Genomic DNA, 12743 nt, shown 5'->3' with positions numbered 1-12743 from the left:
CGTATGATACAGTTTCACACAGTCAACAGATTTAGCCTATACACCTTTTCAAGGAACAGTTAAAGTGGAACCTGACAGCTGAAGTGAACTATAATGAAACAGATGAACTCAGAGTCTGTGAACCGGCTGTCAAATAACCCCACCAGAATAAAACTCTAGTGGTCGAAGGAGAGGCTGAGCTGCGGCTCCGCTGGCCTCGAGTAGGAGGGGAACTGCTGGTAGCTGCACCCCACGGACACGGTGCCTCCGTCCGGGCTCATCGGCTGCGTGACTCCGCCGTAGGGGAAGCCGCTGTGGGGCACCAGCACGGCGGGCAGGTGGCAGTGGTAGGCTCCGTAGGGGGGGTGCTGGAAGTGCTGGGGAGGGCAGTACGAGCTCCCCGGGGACAAGCAGCGGGTGTGACCGGGGATGACCTGGGTCGAGCCGGGCGGGGGCGGACGCACACCCCAGTGGCTGCCCACGTAGGGCGGCAGGTAGACCGGGTCCGGGTAGTCCAGGTAGGGCACACTGGGGGGTCTGTAGGGTCTCCTCACCCGCCTCCTCCGCCGGTAGTTCCCCCTCTCGAACATCTCGTGGAAGGCCGGGTCCAGCATCCAGTAGTTGCCCTTCCCGTCCCCGGTGCCCTCCCGGCGGACTTTCACGAAGCACTCGTTCAGAGACAGGTTGTGCCTGATGCTGTTCTGCCAGCCCTTCCTGTTCGTCTCGTAGAAGGGGAACCTGGAGATGATGTAGCTGTAGATGCCGCTCAGGGTCTGTCTCCTGTCCGGGCTGTCCTTAATGGCCATGGCGATGAGAGCCACGTAGGAGTAGGGCGGCTTCTCCGGCGTGGCGGGCTCCCCTCGGGGCTCCGTTGCGGGCGAGCAGGTGCTGATGTCCAGCAGCTGAGCCCCCTGGTCGGCGGGGGATGTCTCCGCGGGGTCCATGGCTCCGAGCCTCCGGTGTCCGGTCCTCGGGTGTCCGGTCTTCGGGTGTCCGATCCTTGCTCGTCCGGTTGTGGGTCTGGAGCTGCAGTCAGAGCCGCGATATGATCAGGTCCACAGGTGCACAAACACACACATGCACACCCTCACACACACACACACACACACACACACACACCGACTCACACACTCCTCCCACAGGTACATGACCGTGTGGTTATCGGTGTCTTTCATCTCGCCGGGTTTCTCTCGCTGTGCAGCTGCAGGTTCAAACAAGGTGTTTACACTTATTTAGAAACTATTCCCAATATTCCCACGTTGGAGCCGGACCATCAAAGACTGGCCTCCTCTGTACGTGGCGTTTGATATGTGGTGTTCATCACTTCATCGTCTGTGTGTTCCCAGGGATGCACACTGCAGGCTTTTTAACATGTGTAAAAGAGAAAACATTATTCCTTATTTATTGATCATAGCAGTTATTCAAATTTACATTGTAGAATGAGGCATTTAAAAGGGATTATTTGCCTCTAAATTGTTGTATTTCCCCCAACCTTAAGAATGAGAAAAAAACAACTTATTTTATATACTTAAAAAGAAATAAAATAAAGTTATTTTAAGTGTACATATAGACTTTAAGAAATAGAATCCTCAAAGAACAGGGTTAATTATCGTTTTGAATCTATAAAAGTATTGGCCTACTGAAAGATTTGCTCTTAATTCTACTCTTGCATGATTTATAAGGTGTTACTTCAAAATGTAATTAACATACCCCGTCTTATGTTTGCATGCAGATATTTAGGTTGTTTTCAATGCGATGCTTGCCGTTGATCATAATCTTCAAAACAATGAATGCATGGATTTGTTTATTAATGTATTTATGCAGTGTTTTGCACCATTTCAGCTCGGAGCCGTATTTCCAGTATTTGTAGGTACCGTGGTCCAGCATACTTCCCATTCAAAACAAGTTGTGTTTTTGTAAAGCGACCATGTTGGATTATTCTGTGTTCCCCTCTGAACATAGAAGACAATAAAGTTGTGTAACCGGTTTTATCACCTGCAGTGATTTTTTTTTCATTGTGCTATGATCTTTAAGAAGTGTTGCCACTTATTGTTACTACAATTGAAGCAAAGGCTTCAAGGGAAAACCTATTCAAATGATGAAATCTGTCTTACAAAAAGATAAGTTTATATGCAGGTGTAAGATGAAAGCACCTTTAATGATTTGTGTTTCCTTTATGGTGAACTTTAAAAGAGAGTGCTCAGCCACAAAAATCTGATGCATTCGTAAAACTAAAGGAGCTTTTATTTGTATTTATCACAAAGCTTTATGCACCGTCTCAGCTGAGAGGCACAGGATAGTTGGGTATTTCCAGGATTCGCAGGTATCAGGGCTCAGCATACCTCCCACATATACAGCGAGGCATGAACAGCAGGGCCGTCTGTCCACTGGAGGATTGGCAGATAATGATCACCTGCTCTCACCAGACAGTCTGTCTGTCTCCCCTCGACTGATATGGAAACACAGATCTCCAAAAAAGACAGCATCTAGTGGAAAAGCAAAGGAACGTCTTTGGCATGAATTAGAGGGAATCTTAGATTGGCCATTGTTATCACTGGAAAGGTATTTAATTTGAGTTACTCTGCTTTTTAGAACAATAAATACGTGTAAGGCAGTTATTCATATCTGAGGATATTGTCTGTATCTTTATATTCTGAATAAAGCTCAGAATAAGGAGACCAAGGCCCTAATCACCTCTGTCCCTATAGTTCATATGACGAACCCTTAGTCAGACCATCAGAAAGAAATATAACTCCACGATCTCATGGTTTCATTGACAAGAAATTAATCGTGTTTCCAGAAGAAATGTGTAAAAATAATGCACACAATAACATTTGCTGTTTTCTGTTGTCAAATGTCAAGATTTCTCTCATCGAACCTGTTTCCCTCAAATTACATTATAATGCTTATATAAAAATGCTCAATAATTTATAAATTTCCTTAACTAATTTCTAGGGAACAGGGTAACATTCAGCAGAGCTACACAGTGAAGAGCTAGAATGAGTGAATCTGAAGTATAATGCACAAACTGCACAAAAACAAGACATTTTGATGGAAAATATAATGATCTTTAATTCCTGGACATCAAGGCTCAGGTGGTCAACATAAGCCAGCATAAAAACCCGAAGGAAGGAAGGTTTCAGGACAAACTGTAAACACTGTCCTGTTTTCTATCATCGAGATAGATTTACCACCTGATGTCATTTGAGCTAAGTGAGGCGCCAGGCTAAACACAATCTGTGTAGTTTGAGCTATCTGAGACTGAGGAAGAATGCGGCAAAACTGCCAAAAACAAAGAGCGTGAGTGCTGGAATTAGACTTCAGAAGATGAAATGAGAAGTTAAAGCTCTCGAATGTCCTCGAGTGGCTCTCAAGTGTCACCCAGAAAAAAGAAGAAAAAACATTTCAAGATCATATTTTCAAATGATACGTAGCCTTCAAATTAAAAGGTGTTACTGGTTATTATTTTCAATGGTTGGATATTTTCAGAACTTGGTGACAAGTTGAACATACTGAAGCGTCAAGTGCTTAAAGGTCTTTTTTTAAATGTTTATACAGAGTGCGACTATGAAGCAGCATCGTCAGGAATGTAACTAAATGAAAATAAATAAATTCATAGTTTTTTTCATTTACATCTGTAAATCTCTGCAGCTTTATTGCAGTGAAAAGGCCTTGTCTCAAAAGAGGAAATGCAGAGTTACAGCTCTCGTATGTCAAGTGGTTCTCAACTCTCAAAAGAAGAAAAGCATTTCAAGACCATGTTTTCAAATGATACACAGCCTTCACGTAGAAAGATGTTTACTTATGTTCTGGCTATAAAATGACATTGGCTGGATGCGTTCAGAACTCAGTCGCTTGCACATCCACTCGTCAAGTGCTTAAAGGTCTTTCTTTTCTCTTTTCAACACAGTGCAATCATTTTCTGATTGCTCTGCAGTATTTTCTCGTTCTAACTTGAGTTTGTTCTTGATGTTCTCTGGTTTAAACAGACAAGACAAAGTTTTTAAATATAGGGGATGTTTATTGCAAAAGTATCTGCTCTGTTATTGTGTATTAATATGTTCAAATCAACATGTAATTATTGAAATTAAGTGTACAATTTGCCATGATGATAAATATTGAACCACAAAGGTTATTTTTAGTTAACTATCAAATGTGTTATATTTTTCCTGTAAATCTGATAATGATTCTGCTTGTTATTATTACAATATCCGGGAAAATGAAAGGTTCCCAGAGAGATGTAGCTGTGATTTTGTCACTGTAACTGTTTTGGAGGAGAATTAGCTGAATATGTTCAGTAAGCATTATTACGTTTGTTCCTAACATTCTGTTCAGGGTGAATAGTGTTTGAATAGGAACATTTAATTATTAAGATGTTTAGTATTTTTCATTGCATGAATGGGAAATGTCTTCCTTCAACTGTATTATTACACAATTGAATTCAGGTAGTTATTCCTGATCATTTCTGACTCGATGTTTTTATTTTATCATGTATTTTATATTTACTGTTAGTTTTTTTTTTAGCTTTCTCTGATGTAAAATGTCTTTGAGCATTAACTATGTGAGTAAAATGTATAAATATTATAATATGAAACATATAGTGACTTTTGTTAATTGAGATCAAATGTACCTTCTATGCAGATTCTGCTGTTTCCTGGCAGAAATGGAAAGTCACAGTTACACTTACGTGAGTGCATTAATTTGGTTCCAGTATTTTATTGGAATATTGCAGTTAGTTTATGACTCATTTTACTTTCAGAGGTAAGTATTTTACTTCTCTGTTTTAATCTATCTATGAACATAAAGTATGTTATATCAATGTACTACGTCGTAGTAATATCACTTTTACCTGAGGGAAGTAACAATTTAACAATCAGATCTGTGACATTCTTTAAATGTGTAAGCTTAAGTTCAGATTGCTGCTAATACATCTCTGTGTGTTCTTGACTTGTGCTCTTTGGCACATTCCCAGTCGTCAGTATGAGCACTTGAGAAAGAAAACATTGGCTTTTCAACTGGCTACAATCAGGAACTTCCCTTCCCTTCAGTCATACCTTGAATACCTTTTATGCACAGATGGTGACTGACTACAGAGATGCACTAGTCCAGAACAACGACTCTGCTTAACAGATCAGGCAGCTCAACACCTTTAATTCTCGTCTCCCTGCGTACTGACATGGTTGGAAAGGTTGAAAGGTATGTCTGCGTGTGTGTGTGTGTGTGTGTGTGTGTGTGTGTGTTTGTGTGTGTGCGTGCATGTGTGGTGAGCCACAAGGCTGTAAATGTTGAGGTTGAGGCAAAGATAGGACACCCTGATGTTTGGGAGAGGGATGATTGACATCCAGCTGTGGGCACAGGTCTTGAAATGTTGGATCCTCTCACCACACAGATCACTGGATTGATTACCTTCCTAGTAGCTCAGTGTTTTAAAATTAAGTTGATAGTTATTGACACACGTGTGCAAATCAGTTTTGTGTCAGCATGTAAAAGCAGTAGCATCTTCTCAGAGATATATTTTTTCTTTCCGAGGAAAACCAAAAGGTGTATATGAGGATTTCTATCAATATTCAACTGTGTTACAATTAAAAACTAAACTTAAATAAACTTAAAATAAAATAACTTAAAATTATAATGTGTTGCCATGTACCCAAGCTGTAAAAAAAAATCACTAAACAGCAAGTGTCATGTAAAATTGATTGTTTATAATTTGAATTTGACTTTAAGACTACGTGCAGACCCCTCACACCCTGGACACAACCTATTCAAACTCCTCCCCTCTGGTAGGCGCTACAGATCTCTGTTCACCAAAAGCTCCAGACACAAAAGACGTTTCTTCCATATATATATCCATGGTTTCTTCCCACTGTGGCACTGTGCAATAACCCTGGATCTTTATAATAACCACTGTACAATTACTCCCGCAATTATATTTATTTATTTCACCCTTACTGTATAACCGTCATACTCATACTGTTTAATATTTATCCCTGCACTTCTTTTCTTTCTTTTCCTAGACCATTGCACTGTTTGTATTGTTTTGTGTTGTGATGTGTATTCTGTGAAAGCACACTGAGAGCCACTTTACCAAGTCAAATTCCTTGTTTGTGCAAACTTACTTGGCCAATAAAACCTGATTCTGTGATTCTTTTCTGTGAAATTTAAATGTGTAGTTTGACGTCAGCGTGTGTGAAACCTGAGTCACACCTGTCGGGCACCTGTCAAGCTGAGCTCAGCGATAAAAGGAAATGACAGCAAGTGTTGTGGCTTCTGTCTGAAGACAAGAAGCTTGTAGTGGAGCAGACCCCTCAACCTACACTAGTCATTTCAGGCACCACTCCCAGATCTGCCTAATCCATGGATTATACTGTACAAGAAGTGTGACTGCTACACTCTGATGTGACGGGCTCTCAAACAGACAAAAAGTTAACATCAGCGTGAAAACACGAAGGGCTGAGACTCATTTCACACGTCCTCCTGAACGTGCAAACATACGACAGATTAATTTCACAACGCTGACACTGCTTGTCGGCTGAATTCCCATATTAGGTGTGGCCTCTCTTTCAGGTTATGAGATACTCTGAGTTCCCTGTTCAGTTCACGATGCCACTGACCCATGCCTCCTCCTCCCACAATGCATCTCTTTGTAGCACTCCACATGATGGCCTGTCAACCAGCCCTGTGCCAGTGTGGCCCTGCAGCCCACATCCCCAGTAAACCACTCCTGATTCCAGCGTCCACTAGTGTTCGAACAGGCTGCATGAAGTGAGGTTATCAATCGTCCAAATTGTCCAAATCACAGAAGATGATAAATGTTGATAAGTGTGACCACCATTTTCTCCAAACATCTCTTAAAGTCATTATCAGTCATGGATGAGTACTTGACGTGATGCTGACAGGTTTAAAATAAAAATAACAGCGTTGCACCCTGCTGTCAATTATCAAAGTAAATCCTGTGCCAAGATAAATACAGCAGGGATTCCTCATGACAGATCACATGCTGAAAGCTTCTCTATTAGTGGCGGGATTATCTTCATCCACAAAGCGATATTGTTTCATTAAAGAGCCTCACAACATCACAGACATATTTTAGTTTCTCAGTTTACACTTTTTAATATCAAGTTCTGTTGTTGTCATCTAAAGGGACTTTTTAAATTATTTTACCACACAATTACAGGACAGATCCGACTGTGGAGATTCCAGTTTGACTTGTTTCCACGTCGCACATCAGTTGTTATGCAGAGCCCTGCTGCAGTGGGATCCTGCCTCTCTCACAGTACAGCTGTGAACACAGCTACTGATCTCAAATAGTAGTGAAGATTGTGACATCTCGCTCGACATCTGATTTACATCCAGTCAGCCTCTCCCAGTCGGCAGGGTGCAGATGATGTTTGCGTGATAAGGACACTGCCAAATACCGGCCTTGCCTGAATAACCACTGTGTCAGGTTCCAACATGAAAATATGTTATAGGCTACTTTTTTCTTTGCATAGAAATAATTTTCACAAAAGAGATTGCCTCTTTCAAAAGGTTTCTAAAAGTACAGACAGCTCATAACCACCATCCCCTTACGTCCAAGGATGGTTGCTCCTACAGCAGGTGTCATCACATTTGTCTTATAGTTATATTTGCTTGGCTTCATATAATAATTATAGTTATTATTATTATAATTTTTAGATAAAAATTACTTATAAACCTCTTTCTGTATCAACTTGGGTTTGGATATTGGACCATTTGCTTGGAAGACCTCTAGTAATTGTCCATTTATTACTCTCTTATGCCATCTTGTGGAGGTGATTAAAAAAGACAATTATCATTCAGTGCTATGGATGGATGGCTGAGGTGAAGGCTTAGTAAAAGGTCCAGTGTGTAAGATTTAGGTGAAATGGATCAATTGGCAGAAATTGATATAAAATAATTCTAGTGATGTTTTCACTAGTGTGTGATCACCTAAATTGTATGAATTGTTCTTTTTTCTTTACCCTAGACTTGGATCTTTATATTGTATACTTAATATTTACATCAGGAGAGGGTCCTCTTTACAGAGGCTGCCATGTTTTTTACAGTAGCCGAGACTGGAAAAACTAAACACCTTTTAAGTTTGAGTTTAAGACTGATGGTCACCACAGGCTCTCTTTCATTTTTGGAAGGGTAAGGTGAGGTGAGGGGCATTCAACGACAACATGCAACTTCACCACTAGATGTCACTAAATCCTAGACACTGAACCTTTAAGACCACAATCTTAGATGTTTTTCAGCACCGGTCCTGATTTTAATAAATCTAACTGGTGGATAATCAAATAAAGATGTTTGAGTAAAATCAAAAACAGTTAAGGATAAAAACAAAAAACAACAACAACAACAACAATAATAATAATAATAATAATTATTATTATTATTATTATAATAATTATAATAAAATACATAATTAACTGTTAAGGAGGTAGTCAAGTCACAATAACAAGGCAAACAATATATCCACAAGACTTGTGACTTATGTCATGTAAGTCTGAGTAGCAGAAGTTTAGTGTAGTACACCACAGTCTTTTAGTGTTTGTGTGTGTAGTATGGAAGTAGAAAGTAAATTGTATCTTTTATACACCTTGATGTCTGTATTTTCACTACAGTCATGAATTATCTGTTTGCATAAAGTATAAATTTGTATTTCTCTTTTTCGGGTGTATTTCTACATTCTGGCAGCAGAGGACAGCAGACTGACACACTTCAGAGCTGCAGCATGATGCTGAATGTTATTTATTTTTGATGCCATCATGTTTATGTTTTTGAACTTTACAATGAGATACGTTTTATTGCAATGCAGTAAATTTGTTCAAAACCACAGTGTACACTTTCTTAAAAAGTATTGCAATGAACGCCAAACTAAAACATTCAGGGGTTAGTTCTATCACGTAAAGTTTTCCCAGTGAATGCAGCAAAACAGAGATGTTGTCGACACACAGGGCAGATTCTCGTGTGTTTAACTTCTAATTAACCCCTTACTTTGCCTTCAGACATCACAAACAAGGAGCAGAGCTGTAAGCAGGATGATCCTTTAGGAGTTCATACACTGTGGGGTCTAACCCATGAATTAAAGGATCTTCAAAACAAAGGGGCCTTTTTTGACATGACATGGATTCAGGCTCGAAAACGCCTCAATGCTTGAAGAATGTCTTGTGTTATGTCCCGCGGTGGCTCTATAGTTTTAATTCTCCTTGACTTGGTGAAATGGTTGGTAAACAACATCCAGCGTTTGGACGTGGTGACCCCCTCGGTGGCTTCATTCCGACACGTACCGTTCCAGATAACTTTGAAGTCAAAGACAAAAAGAGGAAAATGTATCCCCGGGGTCTTTGGAATTCATGCGAGCGGGCACAAAAACAACACTTCATCAGGGGCACCATTCAGAAGGGTGATCAGCAATATATGGGGAAATTCAAATGAGAAGCTTTGTGTGAGGCAAAAAGCCAAAGAGATTTGTCTCGTCCCTCGTCCCTGGCCCCTTCCTCCTTGTTTTTTGTTACCATCCTCTCATGAGTGACTTTGATATGGACAAAATGATTGAAAGACAAAGCGACGTGGCTTGATTTAATTCCAGCGGAGAATAGATTGGTGGGATAAGTGGGCGAGGAGAGGGGAAGCAACGAAGTCCAATGCAGTTTCATAAGGTTGATGCAAGAAAAATCACATTTCAGCCAGAGCCAGAGTATCAATCTGCCAAGGGGGAGGATGTGTGTGTGTGTGTGTGTGTGTGTGTGTGTGTGTGTGTGTGTGTGTGTGTATGTATGTGTGTGTGTGAGCAGGGTGTGAGAAAAAGGAGCTCCAGTTGATCGCTCTTTAGAAAAGGCCCCTCACTCTCCTGCTGGGTTCTCCTCAGCTCTTGTCCTCCTGGTACAATGCTGGTGGAGCGGCCGAGTCCCCCACCCCACCCATGTCCCCCTTCCTCTCCCACACCACCACCACCCATGTGCCCCCCAACTGCCCTCCGTGTGCTGGAACTACGCTGACTGCCTGGACCCCAGACCCCAGCATATGGAGGCCAGACCATGGAGCTCTGGTCTCCAATGTGCTCCACAGCTGGGGGCCTGCTGGAGTGGGCAGTGGAGGTTCATGCGGCCACATGCTCACTGCTGTGTTGCTTCACTCCCACTGTTGAGCTCCTTCACTGGTGCGGATAAGCTGTAAATTGAAAAACTTGTAAGGTCAATTAACTCAAATTATGAAAAGAATAAACATGTTTTCTCACTTTGCTCTGAGGGAGAGACTATGGACTATCTCCCTTAACTGGTTTGGTGATATCTGTCTAAAGCCAACATTTCAGCCTGTCATCATTTTTAAAATATTGCTTAAAACAAATTCTTATAGAAACGTTTTTCAATGCCTGATTATTATTTGTAACAGATGTTGTTTGTTTTTAATATTTCTTTTATGTTATCTTTCTTTTTTTGTTCTGTGTTTTCTTTGTTACCATGTCTTTTGTTAAGCACCAAATAACCTTGTTTATATAAGTGCCAAAGAAATAAAGTTTTATTATTATTGTTGGGTTAGGGTCAGGACTAGAAATGGGGATAGGGTTACACAGTCACACTGTAAACAACAGTGTCACAGTCAGCTGACCAGGACCCTGAAACTGAAACAGCTAATTGCAATTCAGCACTTCCTTCTTTTTCAATATCCAAAACCTGTGCTTTTCCTCCTGCATTAAAACCCCATCCAGAGATGTATGGAGGTAAATGCAACTTGTAAAATGTATTGGTGTACATGGTTATGGTTAGAGTTATCATCTCTTTCCTGTTCCTGTCCACAGATGAAGCTTTTTTAGTTTAAATCTATATGAAAAAAAATGTAATGCTGCTGAAAACTGTTCATTTCAATGTTTAGACCTTTATTAATTAAACATTTGACCTGTGATTGACTTGAGTGTTCTTGTTCTCAAGTCTTTTATTGGGCTTGTTTGTCCTACTATAAACTAGTGCAACTAATTCATTAAAATACCAGCTTTAAGCTCCACATCATGCTCAGTGGGCTACAACTACATGGCCTCAATTAGGCTTCATGACATCAAATTTGATTTGATCAGAATTTGTGCAAGAACAAATACATACTGATATATCTGTTCAAAATTGACGCTAGATTTAATACCACCTTGACAAAGACACAGGACCAACTCATATACTCACATATACTCTAAACACATTCAGAAAGCATCAAGACTTCTCAAATCAAACGGTGAACCAAGTACACTTGTTCAGCTACAGGGAGAGATTCTTTGGTTTAGGTCCCGACCTCAAACCCCTCGATTCCAACATGAACTAATGTTGACTCACGGCAGGAATATGTGACCATTCTGATGCTAATGGTGACTTTAACCACCCACCTACTCACATAGCCCCCCCATTCTGCTGCTCCTCTCATCCTGATCACAGTGTGAGTGAGAGAAGAGGAGAGGGAGATGGATAGAGGGAGTAAAGGAGGGGAAAAGTGAAAAGAGAAAGATGAAAAGAGGAGTATAACACGAGGGAGCACTTGTCAAGTTCTACTGGGTCACAAATCACAATGTCCATTGTTCTGCATCTTAAAGATTTGTTTTCGACTGTGGGAAGGTTCAAGGTGATTTGTGATCAGAGCGCTCATGCTTCTTACCTGTCTGGGTGGCTTTGGCTGTCAGGCTCAGGCTGGTGGAAACAAGGGTCACCAGTCAGCGCTTTGACCCTTTAATACGGGGGGTGGCTGCTTGCTGCTTGGCCTGGCATGGCACAATACAGTGCTGGAGCCAGCACAGGTGGTCATTAAAACTGCTGTAATCCCCTCCATGAATAGCTCATGGGCAGTAAGACACAGAGAGGAAGGGAACGAGAGAGAGATGGGGGAGAGAAAGACAAAGAGAAAGAGACACACAGGGCAACAAGGAGCGAGAGAGAGGGAGAGAGAGGTGAGGGTGGGGAGTGTTTGATGCCTGGACCGCGGGGCTCTTTAGCACAGTCTGCAGGCTGCGCTTCAGAGCGGATGTGTTAACAGTTTCAGGCTCAATGGAGGGAGAAATCCCCACAAAGGGAGGTGTACAAATATTGTGGGAAATCCTCCCGCTCTTTAATATTTCATGAAGGCCGACAATCTATTCATGGGACTCCATTCCTTTGGAGGGGCCCACATTCAGGCTCACTCCGCAGGCTCAATGGGCAGCCCTTAATTGAGTGCCCGCTCATTCTTTGGCTCCCTGGCAGATTGTTCCCCATGAAAGCCCCTCCCTCTTCATCCTCCTCTTCTTCTCCCTGAGAGTGGCCAAAGAAAAAGGGGGCATGCCTTACTGGTGGTGCATGTGGGAGGGTGAAATAAGTACAGGGGTGGCTTGGGGGGTGAGGGTGGGGGGTGTCTGTGGATCAAATATGATAATAGGGCAAGAGGGGTTGGTAGTGCGGACAGGGGTGGGGGCCAGGGGGCTAATCCTCGGGGTGGGCGATGGAGAGAGGGCAAGAGGAGGGGGGTTCGCATTCCCCCAGATGGCAGGAGAGCGCATGGCAGCGTGTCTGAGGTGTGTGTATGTGTGTGTTGGAATGTGTGTGTGTGTGTGTGTGTTTGCTGGGCCGGGCCTGGTTAATGTAGATATGACAGAGAGTTTGTGTGAATCGTCACATTCGTCATTTTTGCATCTGCAGGAGAAAAATATCAGTAAAGTTGAGACCAAGAGACAAAAGAATGTTTGATCTAAAGCAAAAAAGCTAAATGTGCAGGTAGAGAACCATTTCCCTAAAAACGATCATCCTGCATTT

The 12743-nt window shown here is 41.9% G+C and overlaps 1 protein-coding gene across 1 annotated transcript; it reads right to left on the bottom strand.

Moving 5' to 3' along the window:
* Positions 1-155: 155 nt before the first annotated feature.
* On the bottom strand, positions 156-923 carry foxl2l (forkhead box L2-like). Its single transcript, XM_061074623.1, has one exon. The coding sequence runs from the start codon at positions 921-923 to the stop codon at positions 156-158; it is 768 nt and encodes a 255-aa protein (XP_060930606.1).
* Between the last annotated feature and the right edge of the window lie 11820 nt (positions 924-12743).

Source organism: Limanda limanda, chromosome 7 (genome assembly GCF_963576545.1).
Source record: "Limanda limanda chromosome 7, fLimLim1.1, whole genome shotgun sequence".
Classification (NCBI taxonomy): Eukaryota; Metazoa; Chordata; class Actinopteri; order Pleuronectiformes; family Pleuronectidae; genus Limanda; species Limanda limanda.
Note: the sequence above shows the minus strand (reverse complement) of the source record. Positions and strands in the feature narration are given on the sequence as shown.